This window comes from Bufo gargarizans, chromosome 10 (genome assembly GCF_014858855.1).
Source record: "Bufo gargarizans isolate SCDJY-AF-19 chromosome 10, ASM1485885v1, whole genome shotgun sequence".
Taxonomy (NCBI): domain Eukaryota; kingdom Metazoa; phylum Chordata; class Amphibia; order Anura; family Bufonidae; genus Bufo; species Bufo gargarizans.
The window spans coordinates 84,910,056-84,937,012 of NC_058089.1; the positions used below are offsets into that span (position 1 = coordinate 84,910,056).

Genomic DNA, 26,957 nt, shown 5'->3' on the forward strand with positions numbered 1-26,957 from the left:
CTGAATGGTGCCTTACAGGGTGGTGATCAATGACGGGGGTGATCAATGACAGGGGGTGATCAGGGAGTGTATATGGGTGATCACCCGCCTGTCATTGATCACCCCCCTGTAAGGCTCCATTCAGACATCCGTATGCTTTTTGCGGATCCGATCCATGTATCCGTGGATCCGTAAAAATCATACGGACGTCTGAACGGAGCCTGACAGGGCGGTGATCAATGACAGGGCGGTGATCAATGACAGGGGGGTGATCAGGGAGTTTATATGGGGTGATCAGGGGTTTATAAGGGGTTAATAAGTGACCGGGCGGGGGGGGGGGGGGGGTGTAGTGTAGTGTAGTGTGGTGTTTGGTGGGACTGTACTGACCTACCTGAGTCCTCTGGTGGTCGATCCTAACAAAAGGGACCACCAGAGGACCAGGTAGGAGGTATATTAGACGCTGTTATGAAAACAGCGTCTAATATACCTGTTAGGGGTTAAAAAATTCGGATCTCCAGCCTGCCAGCGAGCGATCGCCGCTGGCAGGCTGGAGATCCACTCGCTTACCTTCCGTTCCTGTGAGCGCGCGCTCCTGTGTATATGCTTCGTTGAGCGCAGGGCTGCCACCTCCGGAACGCACATGTGCGTTAGGCGGTCCGGAGGTGGTTAAATGGGTAGCCCTGCTTAATAAATCTGGTTCTCAAATTATGGGCCACTACCTTAAAGTCGGCTATTTCTGAGCAATTTCTCAGCACTCTAAGACACTGCCCCTTAGGAATGCCCCTTTTAAGGGCAGTATGATGCCCACTTTCCCGCCTTAATAAATGATCAATGGCTGTTCTTTTCCTATAAATATTGGTGGTCATTTTACCTGTGCTGCTGATGGTAATTGAAAGATCTAAAAATGTTGTTAATCTTGGATGTAAAATATAAAACCTAATTTATTCTAGTTGAGTTCTGATACAAAGTCCAGAAACTGTTCCTTAGGATAACGTCATCACTTTACCGGACTGTTGACATCCAGTGGTCCATCAATTCACAAAACACAAACTCCCTCTCTCACCAGCCCAGGTAGAGGTTGACACAAGTCTGAGAACACACACCATTAAATACAAACACATTATGCTCCAAAATAAAATAAACCAGAAAAAAATTATTTTAGATATTCCTCCCGTTTCTTGCTAGACAGCCCACATGATGTGGCATGGAGCTGTAAAGGGTTTTACATCAAGGGTTGCTAAGGATGAGCAAATAGATTTTACCAGTTTGGAATTCATCCTAAATTTCCCAAAACGTTAAGATCCTAACAAACTTTTTGTAGGGATGAGAAAAAGAAGGTTTAGTAGGCTTAGGAAAGCTAGCACCTGTAAGAGTGAAAGTGCTACTTTTCATATATTGTTCCCAGAAACCCAGGAAGGAATATTGACATACATATTTGGCAACCTCCGTAGGAAAAAAAAAAAATGGTACCCCAACCAAGGCAAGTTTCTTTGCTTAGTTCTGTTTAAGGGTAGTTACACAGAAAGAGCTGGATTCCTTGTACGAGACAGTTTTCCTTTTCTTTTGCAAAGAAGACTAGCTTGTATGTTTCGTTTTCAGTGAAGCAGTATGTGGAGATGCAAGCATAGCAATATATAAAATTCTAATTATGAATAAGCACACTGAACAGTTTGAGGACCCCAATGAAAACTTAGTGGGGAAAAATTGTGGCATACTAAAACAACTAGAATATCCCACTTAGAATTTACACTTCTCTGAATGCGACATGCAAGCTAGCTCATTCCAGAAAGACAAAAGAACCAGAATTTCATAACAGAAAAATGCCTTGCTTAACTGACTAGCCTTGGGGAGTTCTCTTTTTGCATATGTACCATGTATACTATACAGACTATAATAAAAAGAATCCTATTCACCTCAAGGACTGATCTCTATGCCTGCAGTGCCGGACAGTGGTCTGATTTTTTTAAGGAATTCTGCATACCTATTTCCCTGGAACCATTTGGACAGGAAAAGACCCAGGCAGCAGCACGGCATCCCCTAATGCTGGTGGGGAAATATACCAGCTAAGGCACATCCAGCTGTTGTGACTGTTCACAACAGAATCCGGTAAGCGAATTACGCACCATAACTGTAAGGCGGTACCACACATGAGGCGCTGTGTTTTTTTGTCTTTTCTCCTTTCTACCATGTATACTAGGCACACTCTGTAATGAGAAACAGTACCTCCCCAGGCAACGCATATACAGATAGGTCCAAAAATATTTGGACAGTGACACAAGAATTAGCATTTTAGCAGTTTAACAAAGCATATTCAAGATATAACTACTGTGGATATAAAAAGTCTACACACCCCTGTTAAAATGTCAGGTTTCTGTGATGTAAAAATGAAACAAAGATAAATCATTTCATAATTTTTTCCACCTTTAATGTGACCTACAAACTGTACAACTCAGTTGAAAAACAAACTGAAATCCTTTAGGTAGAGGAAAGAAAAATATAAAAATTAAATAATATGGTTGCATAAGTGTGCACACCCTTAAACTAATACTTTGTTGAAGCACCTTTTGATTTTATTACAGCATTCAGTCTTTTTGGGTAGGAGTCTATCAACATGGCACATTTTGACTTGGCAAGATTTGTCCACTCTTCTTTGCAAAAACACTCCAAATCTGTCAGATTAAGAGGGCATCTCCTGTGCATAGCCCTCTTCAGATCACCCCAGAGATTTTTAATCGGATTCAGGTCTGGGCTACGGGAGATTGTTGTCACATGTACCACACAGCCAATACTTGCCAGATAGTCCTGTAGCTCCTTTGATGTTGCTGTAGGCCTCTTGGTAGCCTCCCAGACCAGTTTTCTTCTAGTCTTTTCATCAATTTTGAGGGATGTCCAGTTCTTGGTAATGTCACTGTTGTGCCATATTTTCTCCACTTGATGATGACTGTCTTCACTGTGTTCCATGGTATATCTAATACCTTGGAAATTTTTTGTACCCTTTCTCCTGACTGATACCTTTTAACAATGAGATCCCTCTGATGTTTTGGAAGCTCTCTGTGGACCATGGCTTTTGCTGTGGGATGCGACTAACGAGACCAACTAGAGAAGCTGAACTTTATTTGGGGTTAATCAGAGGCACTTTAAATGATGGCAGGTGTATGCCGAGTCATATGTAACATGGGGAGAAGAGTGATTTGTGTCCGAAAACACACGATAGGGTACCTCTTTGGCGCACAGGGACGACCACAGTTTCAAGGTTTTTTGGTATAAATAATATTTATTGTTCAGTTGACAACGCGTTTCGGAGTTTATAACTCCTTTATCAAGTCTTAGGGGCGCCAACAGCAAGGGGCAACAGGCAGAAGGTGGCCGGGTGGCTGGGGACTCCTGCTGTAGTAGCTGATGCTGTATCTGGCGTCGCTTCCGTCGCTTCTTCATATGTAACATGATTCTGTGAGGGGCATGGCGAGTTCCTAGAATATATTTTTTTGGGCATAAGTTAGCGGAAAATGATTTTGTAAGAGAAAAAAAAACAAAAACAAAAAAATAAAATAAATATTCTAGGAACTCACCATGCCCCTCACAGAATACCTTGGGGTGTCTTCTTTCCAAAATGGGGTCACTTATTTATACTGCCCTGGCATTTTAGGGGCCCTAAAGCGTGAGAAGAAGTCTGGAATATAAATGTCAAAAAATTTTTACGCATTTGGATTCCGTGAGGGGTATGGTGAGTTCATGTGAGATTTTATTTTTTGTCACAAGTTAGTGGAATATGAGACTTTGTAAGTAAAAACAAAAAAAAAATTCTGCTAACTTGTGCCAAAAAATAAATAAAAAGAAATCTATGAACTCGCCATGCCCCTCAAAAGTTATCTTTGTAGCGCCGCAGCGATTTTACGGTGTTATTGCAGTGATCAGAAAAAAAAATATTCTGTCACTGCGGTGGGGCGGACTGAACACAAGTGTGCGCACAAGATCAGGCCTGATCGGGCGAACACTGCCTTTTTTGTAGAGCCTATAGAACATAGCAATTGCGGGCAAGAAAAGGCATTTTCTATATAGTTCTGTCAATGTGCCGATCTGCAAAATGCGGAAAGCACATTGCCGGTGTTTGTGTTTTGCAGATCCGCGGTGTCAGTGTTTTGCGGATCCACGGATACACAAAACACATACGGACGTCTGAATGGAGCCTTACAGGGGGGTGATCAATGACAGGGGGGTGATCAATGACAGGGGGGTGATCAGGGGTTAATAAGTGACAGGGGGGGGGGGTGTAGTGTAGTGTGGTGCTACTTATTACAGACCTGCCTGTGTCCTCTGGTGGTCAATCCAAGCAAAAGGGACCACCAGAGGACCAGGTATATCAGACGCTGTTAACAAAACAGCGTCTGATATACCTTTCAAGGGTTAAAAAAAAATAAAAAATAAATCGCATCTACAGCCTAGTTTACCTTCGGATCCTGTGAGCGCGCTTTTACAGGAAATCTGGCGTCTCGCGAGATGACGCGCCGGCGCGTCAAGGAGGAATAACCCAGCCGCCCGCAGGATGCAATCCTGCGTTAGGCGGTTGGGTAGCGGTTAAAGGTGGAAAAAGTATTTTTTACAGCACAGAAACCTGACATTTTTAACAGGGGTGTGTAGACTTTTTATATCCACTGTATAATCAATATGGGCTTAAAGTGCAGATTTAGCTTTAATTTGAGGGTATTCACATCCCAATATGTAGCTACCTTTCGTCCCATGAAAAAAAGACAATTTGACAGTTGTCTCAAAATCTATATAATGGGCTACTTGGGCTATTCCCTTGTTAAGCCAACATCAATTAAGCAGGTAAAAAGTCTGCAGTTGTTTCTAGGTGTAGCATTTGCATTTGGAAGCTGTTGCTGTGAACTCACAGCATGCACTCAAAGGAATAGAAATGAAACAAACCATTGTGAGGCTAAAAAAAGAAATCCATTCTTATAATAATAATTTTTTTTCTTAAAGGGACAAAAAAAGGTCTGAACATCCACAGAAGACAACAGTGGTGGATGATCGTGGAATCCTTTCCATGGTGAAAAAAAAAAACGCTTCACAGCACCCAAGTGAAGTACACTCTCCAGTATCTAAGTCTACCACAAAGAGAAGCCTTGAGAGCAAATACAGAAGCGTTACCACAAGGTGCAAAACATTTCTCTGCCAAAAAAAAAAGAACAGATTAGACTTTGCCAAAAAACATCTAAAGAAGCCAGCACAGTTCTGGAACTGCTTTTTCTGGACATCTGCTTACTAGTTAGTCAAGTCATATGATTACAGCAGCCTTGTCTATTTTCAACAATTTGTTACGTTTGCTGCAAAATGTTGAAAAGTTTGGTATTGTAACATGTATATGGGTTTTTACAAATATTCAAATATATGGGATAGACATTTTTTCACCAAATCTGCGGTTGGAGAACTGTCCCTGAGAAGGGTGTGATCACAGGAGTGGACAAATGGGGGAGGTGTGTAAAGAGTTGTGGCAAGAAAGAGAAACCATGAAAATTAATTCACTAAAAACAAACCATTAACTGTATTTCTGTTTTTAAAACGTCCTATTTTATTGGCATGAGTACTTAATTTAGAAACCCACCTGTTTTAGTAAATCAACTATATGGCAGAAATTTTAATCCTAACACCACACATATTTACAGTATTATGTACACTTTATACAAGTATCAATACATGAATGAAACATACCTTTAGTTCCCTATTCACCAGATGACATTTATAACCTATTGGAGCTGATTAAAAGTGTGTATAAACTATAGGAATAAAATGACAGTTGCATTTATACAGATACACATCTTCATCACATTTTTTTTTATTTCACAGCATTGTATCCATGGAAAAAAATAAGCACCAATTATTCTCGCAAAGAACAATTTCATCTAAAAATTGTTAAAAAGTGTTTAAATACAAGTTTTGTGTTTTTATTTATACAAGCAATAAATACACCATATCCAAACTTATATTCTGCATACGGCTAGCCCCTGTATATCAAATGTGCCAAAAGGATAAGCAAACACTATTTTGATTTTTTTTTTCAGTTTTCTCCATTTTTTTGAGAAACAAATGTTTCTACTAACAAAGGCCACAGACAGTGGTATTACAGTATAAAATAAGAATTCTGATGAAAAATTATAAAGATAGTGAGCAAGTTTGTAAGCTGTAAATACACTGCTGGTGATAAAAACATGAGATATTTTATGTGCTGTATTTTTTTTTTAATGATACTGTAGAGGTCCTATGAGCTGAAGTATGACTGGGCAGTCACAATATTAGACTTTATTGTCATGTGTTGAAAGTTGATAACTTATTTACATTTTCTTCCCACAATACACACAGTACCCACTTTTTTATTTTATTTTTTAAACTCAAAACTGCATGTAAGAAGACTGTTAAAAAGCACTGTAAAAAAAAGTCAATATGCTGTACACTTTCTACAATTTCAAGTGGACTAACAATACAGAAGTGCATTCTTTAAAATGTACACTTTCAGTTAAGGAAAAAATTAAGTTTAATATTTTTATAAGTAAAGAACTACCAATTAATTATGGTCCAAAAAAAAATAAAAATAAAATAAAAAAAAAAGTTCACGAACTGAGCCTCAAAGACTGGTCTTCTCTCCGTCTAGAAGAAATATCAATGTCTATAGAATCTTTTCCTACAATAAGCCTCAAACGCTTTGCTGGTGGCAGAGGAATAAATTCATCTTCAAATTCATCATCGTAATCATCATCGTAATCATCGTCGTCGTCATCATCGTCGTCGTCGTCGTCGTCATCATCATCGTCATCGTCATCACGCTCTTCTTCAGAAGATTCCTCCAAGCTCTCTTCCTCGTAATGATCATAATCATTAACTTCCATTCTTGTCCCCATAAGAGATAACGTGTCATTACAGTACACTCCATTTTCATGAAGTTCGTTTGGAAAAGACATTCTAGCTTCTTCTTCCCTCTTTAACTGGATCTTTAGTTTTGTAGAACTGCTCCCTGATCCTGAATTGAAGCCATTGTTTAATTTTGCTACATACAAACTATTCTTGTCCTTTTCATGATCTTTGCTTAATTTGATGCTAATTTTTGATGAGCTCATGTTGTCATTTTCCTTCTCTGTTTTACTGCTGTTGCTGTCATGACGTCTACGAAGGGTCAGCTTTGGAATTCCAGTGCTATTTTCAAGAATTAACTGTGCATCGTATCTTGTGATTCTTCTACTTTTTTTACTTTTAATTGTTCTTATGTTTTCTTTTCTCCTTATATCCGAGGTGATCATAGGGTAATCATCTGAGTTTGTCATACCTATACAATATGGTGAACTGTTAGTGACAACATTGCCTACACCTGAGTCACAACGTGAGCTTTCTAATCCACACATATCTTTCTTAGAAGATTCAAAATCAGAGTTTGTCATTTCAGTATTCATAACACGTTTCAAGTGCCTGCTTCTCCTTGACTTACGGAAACCATTTCTTTGATATCTATTATCCCATAATTTTGCAGTTTCTTGATCAAGTTCATTCTTATGAACTGGTTGATCTTTAGTATCGGTTCTCTGCATCTGTGTTAGACTCCCACTGCTGCTACTTATATAGCTATCCAATGTATTTGGTGGAAGCTTGGCATCCGCTTCCAAAGAGTTTCTTGTTCTCATAGAACTTCGTGTTATATATGAACATGAACTTTCATCGCGAGCACCTTTCATAGAATTCAGTTTATATTCTCTAGCTGCATGCCTAGTTAAGCAACCAGTATTTTCTCTTAACTTTGATGGTCCTTCTCTCTGGTTATCCCTTTTAACTGCCTCATTTTTATACAGCACTACCTTAGGTTCTTTAAGAACAAAGTTACCTACTTCAAGCTTTTTTGGAGCATTACTTTGCTCTGGTTGTCTGCAGTTGTTTCTCATCTTTGTTTTACAATGTAAAGGCTTTACAGGCTTTCTCAGTCTCTTTGGTACCCTGGAATTATTTATGTGAGTGAGTTTTGATGAGGTAGAAGAGGATGAAACTGGAATTTTTGACATAGCCTGTCTTGTCAATGTTCGTCTTTTCCTGTTTTTCTTCAAAACAACTGAAGATTTTCGATTTCTTGCTAAGTATAAAAATAAAACAAAAGTAAAAATATTGTAAGAATGTTGAGAAAAAGTGCCACAATGATATTTTACACCATTCACATATTACAAAAAAGTACACAATCTTTTTTTAAAAATAAAACAGAAAAACAAACAATTCTACAGAATCCATAAAGAGCCAAAGAAAATCCAAAACCTACCAGCAAAGCATCTAACCCAGTATTAGAACATTTTATTTCAATGATACACAAGTGATGTTTCAGCTATTAAAACTGTAGAACCCTTAAAGGGAGTCTGTCAGCAGATTTACCCCTTTTTAACAGTTGCCATTATGCTGTAGCCGCAAAACAGACGATTAACACAGTACCTTTAAACGCTTTGGTGGACTTTTAAATCTGCAAAAAACGAACTTTGATGAGGGCTCGCAAGTGCCCAGGGCGGAGTCCACCGTGTTGGAGCCCAGGCAGCTCTGCCTCTTCGGCTCTTATCCCCGCCCAGCCTCCTCCTCTGCTCGCCTATCTGTTGTCTCTCCCCCTCAGCGAGATCCCGCGCCGACGCGATAACTTCCTTGGCCGGGGCATGCGCACTGCCATGCCCATTGCTGACACGGCATCGCAGTAGCTTATGCGCATGCCCCGGCCAAGGAAGTCATCGCGTCGGCGCGGGATCTCGCTGAGGGGGAGAGACAACAGATAGGCGAGCAGAGGAGGAGGCTGGGCGGGGATAAGAGCCGAAGAGGCAGAGCTGCCTGGGCTCCAACACGGTGGACTCCGCCCTGGGCACTTGCGAGCCCTCATCAAAGTTCGTTTTTTGCAGATTTAAAAGTCCACCAAAGCGTTTAAAGGTACTGTGTTAATCGTCTGTTTTGCGGCTACAGCATAATGGCAACTGTTAAAAAGGGGTAAATCTGCTGACAGACTCCCTTTAACCTTGAGGTGGATGATGTTGCTGCTATTTCAATTTTATAAGATCTTTTTCAGTTAACAGACATAGTACTATTTTATGTATTTAAAGTGAATGGGCACTCTGATAGATGGAGTCACATACAGAATTAATAACAAATTTTATCCAATTTATTAGTACAATAAAACACTATAAGTATAAAATCCTAGCATAGATTACCATATAAAATATCAAATAAAATATAAAAACTTAGAATATTAGCATTGTATGGTACAGTAATAAACTGACTAATGTTAGCTGATGTTAATCCGACAAATATTGTCACAATTGTTCAAATGGGTTTAGCAATGTTCACATGGAAAAAAGGAAGAAAAAGGAGAGTCCACAAATTCCTCAATGTAAATGTGAGTGAAGATTATTATATAAATTCACAGTAATCTTTGCAGAAAAATTGATGCTGGTAGCAATTGATATTGTTATTCTCAATATACAATAGTATATGTTGGTGATACCGCACTCAGACGGTTTCTATATAGATCTTTCCCAAAGAAAAAGGATTTTTTGGTAGATAACAGCAAGCAGTGCTTACACAAATTTTGCTCAGCTCTCGGTAGCTATTACTCACAGTTAGCAGCTTCGGTTCGTGGCGTCCCACGAGCTGTCCTTATGCGGTGAGGTTACTTCCTTATTGAAGATTTTTCATACGGTTAGTATACCGAATCTTTGTTCTTTCTATTGGAACACGGCTGTGTGGAGCTGTAACACACGCAGTCTCGCTATTTGAGCTGACTTCCTTTGGCGTTCCACGTGTCTCCAAATGTACGGAGCTTCAATATTTGTTGAGATACCTGCTATGGACTCGTGATTTGCAGGCTGTGGATACCGCCGGTGAATTTCTTTAGTGAAGCGCTTCACTTATGGGCCATCTAGTCGATGTTATCCAACATATGTCCGGCTATTTGAGTCTGATGACCGAAGGTTACCGCCAGACGCGTTTCGGGGACTGTACTCGTCTCCTTCCTCAGTGGCTGTGTTCGGTCTCTGTATGTGGCCGGATTTTATACGTTTCCTCTCTGGATTGTCTGGAAAAAGTGGACTAAAAATCCATGGTGAGTCAATGTTGGAATATCTTTATCACTGGCTCGCCCTGTCAGTGCGGTATGTGTGCGTTTTTCTATAATTTCAGAGGAGTCTGTAACTCTTATTTCTCCAATTTCTGTGCGTTATAATCAGTATATAGCATTTGTATAGCTCATTGTATCTAAGATAGTAAAATGTTCGAACATTTATTCGGCATTGTAAAAAGTTGCCAATTCATATAAAATATAGTCTAAGATAGGTATCGATATGGAATCAATATAAAAAGGGCAATCAATGTCTAAAATCATTGCAATATATAGAAATGTTTATACACAGTAATTTTCAAAGTTTTTAAACAATATTTTTTTAAAAATATTTTTAGAAAATGTATAACACCATGAATGGTTTTGAGTTGTATATCAGTTATCTCCCATATTCTATTATTCTATTTATTCCTTTTTCCATTGAGGGCAAGCTCCGTAAATATTGTGGACATGTCATTTTCCCATATATTTACGGAGCTTGCCCTCAATGGAAAAAGGAATAAATAGAATAATAGAATATGGGAGATAACTGATATACAACTCAAAACCATTCATGGTGTTATACATTTTCTAAAAATATTTTTAAAAAAATATTGTTTAAAAACTTTGAAAATTACTGTGTATAAACATTTCTATATATTGCAATGATTTTAGACATTGATTGCCCTTTTTATATTGATTCCATATCGATACCTATCTTAGACTATATTTTATATGAATTGGCAACTTTTTACAATGCCGAATAAATGTTCAAACATTTTACTATCTTAGATACAATGAGCTATACAAATGCTATATACTGATTATAACGCACAGAAATTGGAGAAATAAGAGTTACAGACTCCTCTGAAATTATAGAAAAACGCACACATACCGCACTGACAGGGCGAGCCAGTGATAAAGATATTCCAACATTGACTCACCATGGATTTTTAGTCCACTTTTTCCAGACAATCCAGAGAGGAAACGTATAAAATCCGGCCACATACAGAGACCGAACACAGCCACTGAGGAAGGAGACGAGTACAGTCCCCGAAACGCGTCTGGCGGTAACCTTCGGTCATCAGACTCAAATAGCCGGACATATGTTGGATAACATCGACTAGATGGCCCATAAGTGAAGCGCTTCACTAAAGAAATTCACCGGCGGTATCCACAGCCTGCAAATCACGAGTCCATAGCAGGTATCTCAACAAATATTGAAGCTCCGTACATTTGGAGACACGTGGAACGCCAAAGGAAGTCAGCTCAAATAGCGAGACTGCGTGTGTTACAGCTCCACACAGCCGTGTTCCAATAGAAAGAACAAAGATTCGGTATACTAACCGTATGAAAAATCTTCAATAAGGAAGTAACCTCACCGCATAAGGACAGCTCGTGGGACGCCACGAACCGAAGCTGCTAACTGTGAGTAATAGCTACCGAGAGCTGAGCAAAATTTGTGTAAGCACTGCTTGCTGTTATCTACCAAAAAATCCTTTTTCTTTGGGAAAGATCTATATAGAAACCGTCTGAGTGCGGTATCACCAACATATACTATTGTATATTGAGAATAACAATATCAATTGCTACCAGCATCAATTTTTCTGCAAAGATTACTGTGAATTTATATAATAATCTTCACTCACATTTACATTGAGGAATTTGTGGACTCTCCTTTTTCTTCCTTTTTTCCATGTGAACATTGCTAAACCCATTTGAACAATTGTGACAATATTTGTCGGATTAACATCAGCTAACATTAGTCAGTTTATTACTGTACCATACAATGCTAATATTCTAAGTTTTTATATTTTATTTGATATTTTATATGGTAATCTATGCTAGGATTTTATACTTATAGTGTTTTATTGTACTAATAAATTGGATAAAATTTGTTATTAATTCTGTATGTGACTCCATCTATCAGAGTGCCCATTCACTTTAAATACATTTATAACTTGGTGAGTAGGGTGTCGCACTAGTTTGGAGCACCTATACATCACCAACACAGGGGTGAGCCGTCTTATATATTTTTTCTGGTCTGACATAGTACTATTTTAGTTCGAAACATTTCTAGTTCAGCACTCAGACTAAGTAGTAATTAAACGCTTATATTTTTGTATACCATTTCCTTAGCTATAGCTACTAGCAGGGAAAACTGGGCAATAAAAAATAAGATATGGTACCATTACAGCTCCTACATGGTTTGCCATTATTCATGCAGCAAAGCTTACCAACTTGACAAATGTTATATACAGTTTATAAACATGACAAACTGAATGACCAGTAGAGATGAGCAAAGTACATATAAATTCGACCAAAATCAAAAGTGCTCAGATTATCCTGGAAAGTGGTTTATGATATTCTGGGGTCTCCTAGAACTCACTCAATGGAATTACAATAAAGCCCATTCATGTCAAGACAGTATTAACAATCTTAAAGTGACAGCAATATACATGGTTGTAGGTAAATGCATGGTTGCTGGTGGTAGCAAACAGCCTGTTAATAACACACTATAATAACATACTATTCTAAGAAGGCCAACAAATTATATAAGATGCCTGCCAGTGTTTATTCACACACAGTAGTATCGGAAGAAGCAATGGCTTGTTCTGAACAAGTGGTCCAAAATGTATCCCTTATTGGTGGCAGACAGCTGTTTATACACAGCAGTATCAGAAGAAGCAAGGGCTTGTTCTGAGTAAGAGATACAAATATTCTCCCATTTTCAGGAGCAGAATCAATACAATATGGAACCTAACAGACAGGATATGTGCAGCTCTGTAGGGGCAGTAGTAGGGCCTGCAACACCTGCAGCAGAACAGTATGAAACCTGAGAGACAAGCCAGAAGATGTGTGGCTGTTTAGGGTGAGCAGTAGAGGCCGTACTACCTGCACAACATGAAACCTGACAGACAAGGCAAAAGATCTGCAGCTTTTTAAGGGTAGCAGTAGCTGGGGGAGCAGCAGTACACACAGGATCTGACAGAAGAGGCAGGAGATACTGTTTATGCTGTGGCGAATATCATCTCTGATAGCACACTGGAGCTCGACAAGATGGTAAAATGATAGTAAACTGGGCCAGTTCTGGCCACTGTTCCTATCTGCTAGCCCAGATGTCCATGCTGTCAGAGAACAGGGTATTTCATGGAGAAAGGTCTCAGTCCAGGTACGAGTGAAGCTGGTTATTTAGGTGGTTCATATCCATTGCTGATGTACATCAGGTTGGCACATCACTTCAAAAAACTTCCATCATGTTCATAAAACTGCATTGGCTGCTGTAACTACTTGTGGCAGTAGCACAAGCAGAGACGGTGGCAAAGTGGTGACTCAGTGGAGGATGGATAGGTGCCTCCTGGTTAGACACATGGGCAGCAGGCATAACCTGGTGATATAACTATTTTGCCTCCCTTTCCATTCTCCACCATGTCTGAGCAGAAAAAGGAGTAGCTGATGATTTTGAAGATGACACTGTACTGCTTGTATATGTGGCTTGGCTACTAGAATTTTACCACATGAGCAGATAATGCCGCCTAATAAGCTCAAGGAGAGTTGTAGTTCCTATAATTGTGCTTGAACTAATACATTTTCCTATGGGTGGATGTTTATTTCTGAATGGACGTTCTGGAACTTCCATTCAGAGATGGTAGCTGCACACTAATCATGTAGCTGCCGAGCGGGGGTCCGCTGTCAGTGACAGCAGGGCAACCCAGAGAGAAAGCAGGGACAGTTCCCAGGTGTCTCTGCCTTCTAGAGCGCTGTGTATACAGATCAGGAAGCGCTATGCGCTTCCTGACCAGGCGTGCATGTGACCGCCGGGGTTGGGAGAGTGCAGGAGCTGTCGGGTCTTCCATAGACCTCAATCAGCCCTGCACCGAGGCTGTACAGCATTGTATTCTATGTCAGCCCCAGTTACAGGAGAAATGAATAGTGGGGAAAAAAAGAAAAGTGACGTTAAATGTCCCAGAGGTCTTGTATGACCTTATGGGGGACGCAAAGTGTAAAGAAAAAAAAAAAAAAGGTTTCACATGTAAAAAAAAAAAAGAATTACTGTATTACAGTGCGTCTTATAAAACGATGGGTGATTTTTTATTTTTTTTTAACTGGGCTGACACCGATATATCGCCGGCCGCTATGCTGCACAGTCTGGCCAGCGATACATCAGTCACAGTGCGTGGAGGGAGGAGGGGCTGGAGGCAACTCACAGCGGGGCCCGGTGCAATCACTGTATTACACCGGGCCCCGCGCACAGAAGTCTCTTTGTATGTAAAATCTTTCATTAATCCTTTATCAATAGCTCTCCTTTTGATAAACTATCCTAATCGCCTGCATCAGTACTCACTATGAATGTAGCGTGTGGTCCCATCCTGCTCCATTAATGAAGTCAGTCACACGCCGGCCGGACCGCAAACTGCATTAATAGTGAGTACTGATGCAGGCGATTAGGCTACTTTATCAAAAGGAGAGCGATTGATAAAGGATTATGAAAGATTTTACATACAAAGAGACTTCTGTGCGCAGGGCCCGGTGTAATACAGTGACTGCACCGGGCCCCGCTGTGAGTTGCCTCCAGCCCCTTCTCCCTCCCCGCACTGTGACTGATGTATCGCCGGCCACACTGTGCAGCATAGCGGCCGGCGATAAACTAGCTGACACTGATATATCAAAAGGAGAGCGATTGATTCAGGATCAAAGAAAGATTTTACATACAAAGAATAAAAGTACTGTAATGCTGTGAAACATAGGGCCATGAAGGGGACCAGCATAAGATGCTATATGTGTGTCACCCACACATATAGTATCTTATGCTGGCCCCCCTCATGGCCCTATGTGTCACAGCACACATCCCCCATAACAGTGCGTCATCCACAGAGCCCCATAACAGTGTCACCCCCAGACGATTAGTTAAAAATCCACCAAAAGCACAACTTTTCGTTCAATTTTTTTTTTCTTATTTTCCTCCTCAAAAACCTAGGTGCGTCTTATAAAGCGAAAAATACGGTACTTAAGCTAATAGGAAAAGACCAAGTAGGCTTTTTGAAGGGCAGACAAGGACCAGATAATACCAGAAAGATTATCTCTCTACTTCAGAACTGCGAATCTACCGATACCCAATCTATTTGTTTTAACAATCGACGCTGAAAAAGCATTTGATCGAATAAATTGGAAATACGCATTCAAGGTTTTGGAGGGATTTGGAATATTGGGAAACATCCATTCAGGTATAAAAGCACTATATAGCAACCCCTCAGCAAATCTATATGTCAACAGCTCTTTATCAGATAACTTTGTAATAATGAATGGCACCCGCCAAGGCTGCCCTTTTTCACCATTATTCTTTATATTATCTATGGAACCTTTAGCAGCTAAAGTCCAACGACAATAAGATATCAAGGGGATCCAAATTGGAACACATGAATATAAACTAGCCTTGTTTGCAGACGACATCATTTTTACCCTCACTGACCCAAAGAACTCTCTAAGATCATTCTTTCAGACAGTATCAACTTTTAGCCAACTATCTAACTATAAAGTCAATCAGGACAAATCACAAACCCTACCAATATGCATAGATACAGATCTCCTAAATGAACTTAAAAATGAACACACAATCTAGACTGGCCACAATCAGAAATAATCTACTTGGGCATACGAATGACATATCCATCCTCAATAAAACAGGGGTGCACAACCTGCGGCCAGGGGGGCCACATTCGGCCCTTGATACCATTCTGTGCGGCCCCCAACTATCTGGTGACATACATATATGTCTATGTCTTGTGGCTGCTCACATGTATTTTTCATGTATTCTTCCATTAGATGAGAGTCCTGGAAGTGTAACCAGACATTACTGTATGTTCAATAGGCCATAAATGCTGTGTTTTAGTTGGCAATATCCCTTTAAATTTTATTTTCGGCCCTTGTCATAGGTTCAGTCTGGCGATGTGGCCCCCAACCAGAAAATGTTGTGCACCCCTGCTCTAAACTATATGAGTTGAACTTCCCAAATCTGGCTATAGAAATTGCCAAAGACACAGCTGAAATATCGAAAAATATGATATCATGGATAGGTAGGATAGCGGCATACAAAATGCTGCTCTTACCGAAACTAATTTCCTCAAACAGAAAAAAGGGATAATAATATGCCCCTTGACTGAAACCCCCTTAGAATCCATACAAGATCATGTCCCAATAATGCAATGGAAAAACACGGGGATCAATAACCTTCAAAATCTTTTTGAGGGAGCACATATCACTTAATTTTCAAATCTAAGAAATAATAATAAATGACTCCCAGAAGACTTCCACAAATTCCTACAAGTAAAGGAATTCATAACCAGTAATGGAATATGCAACAGAGTTGTCTCAAGGGGCTCGATGTCGACCTCTAAGCTAATACGTAGATCTAGAGGAATATCAATGTTTTATAATGCAATAGCAAACAAACAAGAGGCTACCCCAAACACATACATACATGAAAAAACGGAGCGGAGCAAAGATTTACAGAGAGGTTACGATATCCGAATAGCAAAGCCTGTTTCAAATATACACAAATTTTTCGTAGTGTTACTCATAGAGAAGCAATACTGAAAACATATTTGAGATGGTACAATACACCAAGCAAAATACATACCATGTACCCATATTGCTCAGATAAATGCTGGAGACAATGTGGGAAAAGAGGAACTCTGCTAAATACATTATGGGAATGTGAGTATGTTAGACCCTTATGGAGAGCAACTAAAATAATACTAGAATCTATTTTGGGATACCAGATACAAATGTCCCCTCAATTGACATTACTCCTTATAGGCCTAGATGATTATCCAACAGAACACAGATCAATATGGGCTCACATACTAATGGGTACTAAACTGGAGCTAACCAAACACTGGAAATCAAAGGACACACCACATATACAAGAAGTCTTGTGCTCGATGAATGTAACATGCTCATATGAGAGAGTGGTTGCACCTATTCAAAATAGAACACCTACTTTTCAATATAGGTGGAACAGTTGGATAGATAGCAAATATTATGTACCCTAGTGTTAAAATTCATATAAGAGAACTGCCCTTCAGTTATAGAAGTAAAGGCTACTTTCACACTTTTATTATCTGAACGGATCCGTCCATGACGGATCAGAACAAAACGCAACCGTCTGCATCCGTTCAGAATGGATCTGTTTGTATCATCTTTAACACAGCAAAGATGGATCAGTCTTGAACACCATTGAAAGTCAATGGAGGACGGGTCAGTTTTCTATTGTGCCAGAGAAAACAGATCCGTCCCCGTTAACTTACATTGCGTGCCAGGACGGATCCATTTGGCTCTGTTTCATCAGACGGAGACCAAAAAGCTGCAATACTGCTCTACTGTGGGGTGCTTTACTGCTCTACTGTATACTGTGAGGTGCTGTATTCTGTATAGTTTGGGGTGCTTTATACTGTACACTGTGGGGTGCTATACTGCTCTACTGTATACTGTGGGGTGCTGTATGCTGTGAGGTGCTGTTTACTGTATACTGTGAGGTGCTGTATATTGTGAAGTGCTGTACTGCTCTACTGTATACTGCGGGGTGCTGTATACTGTGAGGTGCAGTATGCTATATAGTTTGGGGTGCTGTGTACTGAGAGGTGCTGTATACTGTCAGGTGCTGTATACTGTGGAGTGCTATACTGCTGTGCTGTATACTGTGGGGTGCTGTATACTGTATATTGTGGGGTGCTGTATACTGTATATTTTGGGGTGCTATACTGCTCTACTGTGGGGTGCTGTATACTGTGGGGTGCTATACTGCTCTACTATATACTGTGGGGTGCTGTATACTGTTGGGTGCTGTATAGTATTGGGTGCTATACATTATAGGGTGCTTTACTGCATACTGTGGGGTGCTAGGGTGCACTGTAACGCTAGGGTTAGCCGAGCCCCGTCTCCTTCCTGCAGAGCGGTGCCCACTTCCAGCCCTGAGCCCAGCTGCCCAGAGCACTGATCCTGAGCCGCTGGAGTCTTCAGACCTTCACTTTACTCTACCAGGTGAGTGGATTTTTTGGTGTGTGTGTTGTGGTGGAGGCCGTGATTGCATGCAAGGGTGTGAGAAGGTGGGATCCAGGGGGCCGAAGTAAATTTTTGCCCAGGGTCCAATCAATATTAAAGACGGCCCTGACAACAGCAATGTCACTGAACAGATACAACTTTGTATAATGATGTAAAACAACATTGTATCTATTTTGCTTTTATATCTACTTCTTTTACTGATGTATGTCAAACTTTATTTTTGAAAAAATTAATAAAAAGATAAAAAATGAGCAATCCTGAGCAATAACTACATTTTAAAAATTCCATGATTGTTCAGAATAAAAAAAAAAATATGGGATTCTGTACGCTCAAGTACAAGCTTCAAAATCATAACAAAAAAGCAAAAAAATAATTAAATATATTTAAAAAAACTATAAGTTTAAATCACCCCTCTTTCCGCATAACAAAAAGTAAATAAATTGCGACACCAATGCAGGATTGGTGGTGGAAGGGAGGTACCGTATATGGCCGTGCGTCTTATAAAGCGGATACTTCGCTGGCTGCTATGCTGCACAGCGCAGCCAGCGAAGTATCAGTGTGGAGGGAGGAGGCGGGGACACTAATGGCGGGGCCCGGTGCAGTGACTCTACTCTAATACATCGGGCCCCGCAACTGTTAAATACATTCAATCTGATCTATATCTAAATGTATACGCACTGTTCGGTACTTACTGTAGTACCGTAAGTATAGCATTAAGACAGCGCAGACCGCAGCTCCCTCTGTCATGCGCCGCCTGCCTGTTCATTCAAAAAGTAAGATAAGCAACAGGCGGCGCATGACAGAGGGAGCGGCGGCAGGCGGCGCATGACAGAGGGAGCGGCGGCAGGCGGCGCATGACAGAGGGAGCGGCGGCAGGCGGCGCATGACAGAGGGAGCGGCGGCAGGCGGCGCATGACAGAGGGAGCGGCGGCAGGCGGCGCATGACAGAGGGAGCGGCGGCAGGCGGCGCATGACAGAGGGAGCGGCGGCAGGCGGCGCATGACACAGGGAGCGGCGGCAGGAGGCGCATGACACAGGGAGCGGCGGCAGGAGGCGCATGACACAGGGAGCGGCGGCAGGAGGCGCATGACACAGGGAGCTGCGGCAGGAGGCGCATGACAGAGGGAGCTGCGGCAGGAGGCGCATGGCAGAGGGAGCTGCGGCAGGAGGCGCATGGCAGAGGGAGCTGCCGGTCTGCGCCGTCTTAATGCTATACTTACGGCACTACAATAAGTATCGAACAGTGCGTATACATTTAGATATAGATCGGATTGAATGTATTTAACAGTTGCGGGGCCCGGTATATTAGAGTAGAGTTACTGCACCAGGCCCCGCCATGAGTGTCTCCGCCTCCTCCCTCCACACTGATGCATCTGATGGGGAATCTGTAGATGACACTTATGGGGATCTGTGGATGACATAAGTGTCCTCCACAGATCCCCCATCAGTGTCCTCCACAGATCCCCCATCAGTGTCCTCCACAGATCCCCCATCAGTTTCCTCCACAGATCCCCCATCAGTGTCCTCCACAGATCCCCCATCAGTGTCCTCCACAGATCCCCCATCAGTGTCCTCCACAGATCCCCCATCAGTGTCCTCCACAGATCCCCCCATAACTGTGCCATCCACAGATCCCCCATAACAGTGGGTCATCCACAGATCCCCCCATAACAGTGCGTCATCCACAGATCCCCCATAACAGTGCGTCATCCACAGATCCCCCCATAACAGTGCGTGATCCACAGATCCCCCCATAACAGTGCGTGATCCACAGATCCCCCCCATAACAGTGCGTCATCCACAGATCCCCCATAAAAGGGCGTCATCCACAGATCCCCCATAACAGTGTGTCATCCACAGACCACCATTAGTTTAACCACTTCAGCCCCGCTAGCTGAAACCCCCTTCATGACCAGAGCACTTTTTACACTTCGGCACTACACTCCTTTCACCGTTTATTGCTCGGTCATGCAACTTACCACCCAAATGAATTTTACCTCCTTTTCTTCTCACTAATAGAGCTTTCATTTGGTGGTATTTTATTGCTGCTGACATTTTTACTTTTTTTGTTATTAATCGAAATATAACGATTTTTTTTGCAAAAAAATGACATTTTTCACTTTCAGCTGTAAAATTTTGCAAAAAAAAACGACATCCATATATAAATTTTTCGCCAAATTAATTGTTCTACATGTCTTTGATAAAAAAAAAGTTTTTGGGCAAAAAAAAAAATGGTTTGGGTAAAAGTTATAGCGTTTACACACTATGGTACAAAAATGTGAATTTCCGCTTTTTGAAACGGCTCTGACTTTCTGAGCGCCTGTCATGATTCCTGAGGTTCTACAATGCCCAAACAGTAGAAAAACCCCACAAATGACCCCATTTCGGAAAGTAGACACCCTAAGGTATTCAATGATGGGCATAGTGAGTTTATAGAACTTTTTATTTTTTGTCACAAGTTAGCGGAAAATGATGATGATTTTTTTTTTTTTTATTTTTTTTTTTACAAAGTCTCATATTCCACTAACTTGCGACAAAAAATAAAAAATTCTAGGAACTCACCGTGCCCCTCACAGAATACCTTGGGGTGTCTTCTTTGCAAAATGGGGTCACTGGTGGCGTAGTTATACTGCCCTGGCAATTTAGGGGCCCATATGTGTGAGAAGTACTTTGCAATCAAAATGTGTAAAAAATGACTGGTGAAATCCGAAAGGTGCACTTTGGAATGTGTGCCCCTTTGCCCACCTAGGCTGCAAAAAAGTGTGACACATCTGGTATCGCCGTACTCAGGAGAAGTTGGGGAATGTGTTTTGGGGTGTCATTTTACATATACCCATGCTGAGTGAGAGAAATATCTTGGCAAAAGACAACTTTTCCCATTTTTTTAATACAAAGTTGGCATTTGCCAGGATATTTCTCTCACCCAGCATGGGTATATGTAAAATGACACCCCAAAACACATTCCCCAACTTCTCCTAAGTACGGCGATACCAGATGTGTTACACTTTTTTGCTGCCAAGTTGGGCAAAGGGGCACATATTCCAAAGTGCACCTTTTGGATTTTGCAGGCCATTTTTTACACATTTTGATTGCAAAGTACTTCTCACACATATGGGCCCCTAAATTGCCAGGGCAGTATAACTACGCCACAAGTGACCCCATTTTGGAAAGAAGACACCATCCAAGGTATTCCGTGAGGGGCACGGCGAGTTCCTAGAATTTTAATTTTTTTTTGTCACTTTGGAAAGAAGACACCCCAAGATATTCAATGAGGGGCATGGCGAGTTCATAGAAATGTATTTTTTTGGCATAAGTTAGCGGAAATTGATTTTTTTTTTTTTTTTCTCACAAAGTCTCACTTTCTGCTAACTTAGGACAAAAATTTTAATCTTTCATGGACTCAATATGCCCCTCAGCGAATACCTTGGGGTGTCTTCTTTCCAAAATGGGGTCAGTTGTGGGGTGTTTGTACTGCCCTGGCATTTGAGGGTCTCCGCAATCATTACATGTACAGTCATGTGAAAAAATTAGGACACCCTTTGAAAGCATGTGGTTTTTTGTAACATTTTTAATAAAAGGTTATTTCATCTCCGTTTCAACAATACAGAGAGATTAAAGTAATCCGACTAAACAAAGAAAACTGAAGAAAAGTCTTTTCAAGATCTTCTGTAAATGTCATTCTACAAAAATGCCTATTCTAACTGAGGAAAAAGATAGGACACCCTTGCCCCTAATAGCGAGTGTTACCTCCTTTGGCTGAAATAACTGCAGTGAGACGGTTCTTGTAGCCATCTACCAGTCTTCGACATCGGTCTGAGGAAATTTTACCCCACTCCTCAATGCAGAACTTTTTCAGCTGTGAGATGTTTGAGGGGTTTCTTGCACGTACAGCCCTTTTCAAGTCACCCCACAGCATCTCAATGGGATTCAAATCTGGACTTTGACTTGGCCATTCCAGGACTCTCCATTTCTTCTTTTTCAGCCAATCTTTGGTTGATTTACTAGTATGTTTTGGGTCATTGTCATGTTGCATGGTCCAGTTCCGCTTCAGCTTTAATTTTCTAACTGATGGTCTCACATGTTCTTCAAGCACCTTCTGATACACAGTAGAATTCATCGTGGATTCTATGATGGTGAGCTGACCAGGTCCTGCTGCAGCAAAGCAGCCCCAAACCATGACACTTCCACCTCCATGCTTCACAGTTGGTATGAGGTTCTTTTCTTGGAATGCTGTGTTTGGTTTACGCCAAACATGTCCTCTGCTGTTGTGTCCAAATAATTCAATTTTGGACTCATCTGTCTAAAGAACATTATTCCAGAAGTCCTGGTCTTTGTCAACTTTATCTCTGGCAAATGTCAGTCTGGCCTCGATGTTTCTCTTGGAAAGCAAAGGTTTCCTCCTTGCACACCTCCCATGCAAGTTAAACTTGTACAGTCTCTTTCTGATTGTAGAGGCATGTACTTCTACATCAACAGTAGCCAGAGCCTGCTGTAGTTCTCGAGATGACACTTTAGGGTTTTTGGAGACCTCTTTTAGCATCTTGCGGTCTGCTCTTGGGGTGAACTTGCTGGGGCGACCAGTCCTGGGCATGTTGGCAGTTGTTTTGAAAGCCCTCCACTTGTAGACTATCTTCCGGACAGTGGAATGGCTGATTTCAAAATCTTTTGAGATCTTTTTAAATCCCTTCCCAGACTCATAGGCTGCTACAATCTTTTTTCTGAAGTCCTCTGACAGCTCTTTTGCTCTCACCATGGTGCTCACTCTCACTTCAACAGTCAGGAGCACACCAAACTAAATGTCTGAGGTTTAAATAGGGCAAGCCTCATTCAACATGCAGAGTAACGATCTACTAATTATGTGCACCTGGTGTGATATACCTGTGTGAGATCTGAGCCAATTTAAGAGGGAATACATGTGAGGGTGTCCTATCTTTTTCCTCAGTTAGAATAGGCATTTTTGTAGAATGACATTTACAGAAGATCTTGAAAAGACTTTTCTTCAGTTTTCTTTGTTTAGTTGGATTACTTTAATCTCTCTGTATTGTTGAAACGGAGATGAAATAACCTTTTATTAAAAATGTTACAAAAAACCACATGCTTTCAAATGGTGTCCTAATTTTTTCACATGACTGTATGGCCAGCATTAGGAGTTTCTGCTATTCTCCTTATATTGAGCATACAGGTAATGAGATTTGTTTTTTCCGTTCAGCCTCTGGGCTGAAAGAAAAAAATGAACGGCACAGATTTCTTCATTCGCATCGATCAATGTGGATGGAAAAATCTCTGCCCCAAAAAAAAAAAAAAAAGGAGGGAAAAGGCGTCTGCCAGGACATAGGAGCTCCGCTCAACATCCATACCCACTTAGCTCGTATGCCCTGGCAAACCAGATTTCTCCATTCACATCAATCGATGTGGATGAATAAATCATTGCCGGGATTTTTATTTTTATTTACATACAAAGTGTTTGCAAAAGCATAGGAACGCCGCCTCCTCCTCAGCTCGTATGCATCGGCAAACGTATCTGTTACTGCAGAGTAGAAATCTCGTCTTGCAGCGCCGCATACACCGACTTGCGTGTAATCTGACAGCAGCGCAATGCTTCTGTCAGAATGCACATCAGTGCTGCAGCTAGTCGATCGGTTGGTCCACCTGGAAGGTTAAAAAAAAAAAAAAAGGGCGCAACGCAATAATTTTATTAACTTTGGAACAGAACATGTAAACTTTAACTTTTTGAACTAAACATTAACGTGTTTGCTTACTGGTGTTTTTATTTTTTACCTTTATAGAACAAACCTCTCCTTCCCCATGGGTCAATGTGCAAAGCGCAAATCGCCCAAAGATGTGGCGAAGTGCGTTATGCACTTTGTCCCAGGTGAAAGGAGACGTTTGCAGCAGCAGTGAGTGAATGGGCCCTAATAGCCCTGTGTGCCTGTCCTGGTGAGATGATCCCTATGCTAGGTGTACCTGTGTGTGGTACTTCCGGAAACACTCCCCTAAGCATAGGGCAGGGTGGTCCGGACAGTCAGGACAGAAATAGCGGGTGTCACGCCTTATTCCACTCCTGCTACAGACACGACATCTTTTTCGGGGTGACGGGTGGGTTGAGGTACCAGCAACGACATTGGGGAAATGTCGCTCGTGTAGACGGCTAACTGGATGGGGCCACGGAACCTCCTGGGTACAGGAGGTTCTCGATGATCTCTTCCTGAAATTTGAGGAAGGATCCAGTTCTCCCAGCCTTACTGTAGAGAACAAAACTATTATACAGAGCCAATTGAATTAAATATACAGACACCTTCTTATACCAGCGTCTGGTTCTGCGGGAAACTAAATACGGAGACAACATCTGGTCATTGAAGTCCACCCCTCCCATGTGAAGGTTATAGTCGTGGACTGAGAGGGGCTTTTCAATGACACGGGTTGCTCGCTCAATTTGGATTGTCGTGTCTGCGTGAATGGAGGAGAGCATGTAAACGTCACTTGTCTCTCCATTTCACTGCGAGCAGTTCTTCGTTACACAGTGCGGCCCTCTGCCCCCTTGCAAGACGGGTGCTAACGAGCCGTTGGGGGAAGCCCGCGCGACTAGTTCGCGCGGTACCACAGGCGTCAATCCGTTCTAGAAACAAATGCCTAAAGAGGGCCACACTTGTGTAAAAATTGTCCACATAAAGATGGTACCCCTTGCCGAATAAGGGTGACACCAAGTCCCAGACTATCTTCCCACTGCTCCCCAGGTAGTCAGGGCAACCAACCGGCTCCAGGGTCTGATCTTTTCCCTCATAGACACGAAATTTGTGTGTATAGCCTGTGGCCCTTTCACAGAGCTTATACAATTTGACCCCATACCGGGCGCGCTTGCTTGGGATGTATTGTTTGAAGCCAAGGCGCCCGGTAAAATGTATTAGGGACTCGTCTACGCAGATGTTTTGCTCTGGGGTATACATATCTGCAAATTTCGGGTTGAAATGGTCTATGAGGGGCCGAATTTTGTGGAGCCGGTCAAAAGCAGGGTGGCCTCTGAGACGGGAGGTGCTGTTATCACTAAAGTGCAGGAAACGCAGGATGGTCTCAAATGGTGTCCTGGACATAGCAGCGGAGAACATGGGCATGTGATGAATTGGGTTCTTGGACCAATATGACAGCAATTCATGCTTTTTAGTTAGACCCATGTTGAGGAGGAGGCCCAAAAAAGTTTTAATTTCGGAAACTTGGACTGGTTTCCACCGGAAAGGCTGGGCATAAAAGCTTCCCGGGTTAGCGGTTATAAATTGTGTGGCATACCGGTTTGTCTCTGCCATAACTAAGTCTAAGAGCTCCGCAGTCAAGAACAGCTCAAAAAATCCCAGGGCCGAACCGATCTGAGCTGTCTCAACCCGAACTCCAGACTGGGCGGTGAAAGGGGGAACTACAGGTGCGGCTGAAGTTGGGGACTGCCAATCAGGGTTTGCCAGCACCTCTGGGATTCTAGGGGCTCTACGGGCACGTCTTTGCGGTGGCTGCGATGGGGTCACTACTGCACGTGCCACCGTACCAGCTTCAACTGCCCTTCTGGTGCTCGCTACTTCACCATGTTCTACGGCAGTGCTGGTACTAGGTCCAGGAAGGGCTGGGCTGCTGGTGTATGCCTCACCACGTAATCCGACAGCACCAGCCCCACTCTGCTGCTCTTTTAGCGGATCCTGCGCAACCTGCGGTCTAGCGACACGGGGCCGGGTACGCCTGGTGCTATCAGGGACCTCAGCCTCCTCGTCCGAACTTTGGGTCAGAGAGCCACTGCTTTCTACAGGTTTGTATTCTGACCCGCTAGATTCATCAGATGAGGGTTCCCACTCCTCATCCGACTGGGTCAGAAGCCTGTAGGCCTCTTCAGAAGAATACCCCCTGTTTGACATGTGGGCAACAAAATTTAGGGGTATTCCCTGAGACTACCCTAGAAAAAAAAGCAAGCCTGTCTTACAAATGGGAGGCTAGAAAAAAAAAAATGTTGTCACTGCGGTGGGGCGGGTGTGGGTGAACGCACGTGTGGGCGACCGATCAGGCCTGATCGGGCAAACACTGCGTTTTGGGTGGAGGGAGAACTAAAGTGAAACTAATACAATTATAGATCTGACCGTGATCCAGATACTATAAAAGTACAAATGCTGATTAGCGATACGCTAATCAGCGAATAACGGACTGTGGTGCGGTGGGCTGGGCGCTAACTGATCCCTAAACTACCTAACCAAGGGGCCTAAACTATACCTAAAACCTAACGGTCAATACCAGTGAAAAAAAAAAGTGACAGTTTGCACTGATCACTTTTTTCCTTTCATTAGTGATTGACAGGGGCGATCAAAGGGGTGATCAAAGGGTTAATAGGGGTGATCTGGGGGCTAAGTGTGGTGTTGGTGGGTACTCACAGTGATGTGTGCTCCTCTGCTGGAACCAACCGACCAAAAGAAGGAGCAGAGGAGCACAGCAGCCATATAACCCCATCATATTTACTAATATGATGGGTTATCTGGCTTCTGATTGTTTTTTTTAAAAATCAGCAACCTGCCAGCCGCGATCATTGGCCGGCAGGTTGCTGACGAAATACTTGGTGACAAAATGCCGGCCCGCGATGCGCATGCGCCGGCCGGCTGTGACGAAATCTCGCGCCGATGCGTCCAGGAGGAATAAATCAACCACCTCCCGGACGCATCGGCGCGTTAGGCGGTCGGGAGGTGGTTAAAACCTACCAAAAGCACACCTTTTTGGTTCAAAATATTTTTTCCTTATTTTTCTCCTTAAAAACCTAGGTGTGTCTTTATCAAGCGAAAAATACGGTATTCCCCGATTG

The 26,957-nt window shown here is 42.1% G+C and overlaps 1 protein-coding gene across 3 annotated transcripts in view; it reads right to left on the reverse strand.

The window, feature by feature from the left end:
* Positions 1-6,266: 6,266 nt before the first annotated feature.
* Positions 6,267-26,957, reverse strand: part of KMT5B (lysine methyltransferase 5B) — a 244,629-nt gene continuing 223,938 nt past the window's right edge. For all 3 annotated transcript variants that reach the window (XM_044269478.1, XM_044269476.1, XM_044269477.1), the window contains one exon: positions 6,267-8,089. In XM_044269478.1, coding sequence (XP_044125413.1) covers positions 6,588-8,089 — 1,502 coding nt within the window. In that variant the 3' untranslated portion in view covers positions 6,267-6,587. The remainder of the gene's footprint in view (positions 8,090-26,957) is intronic.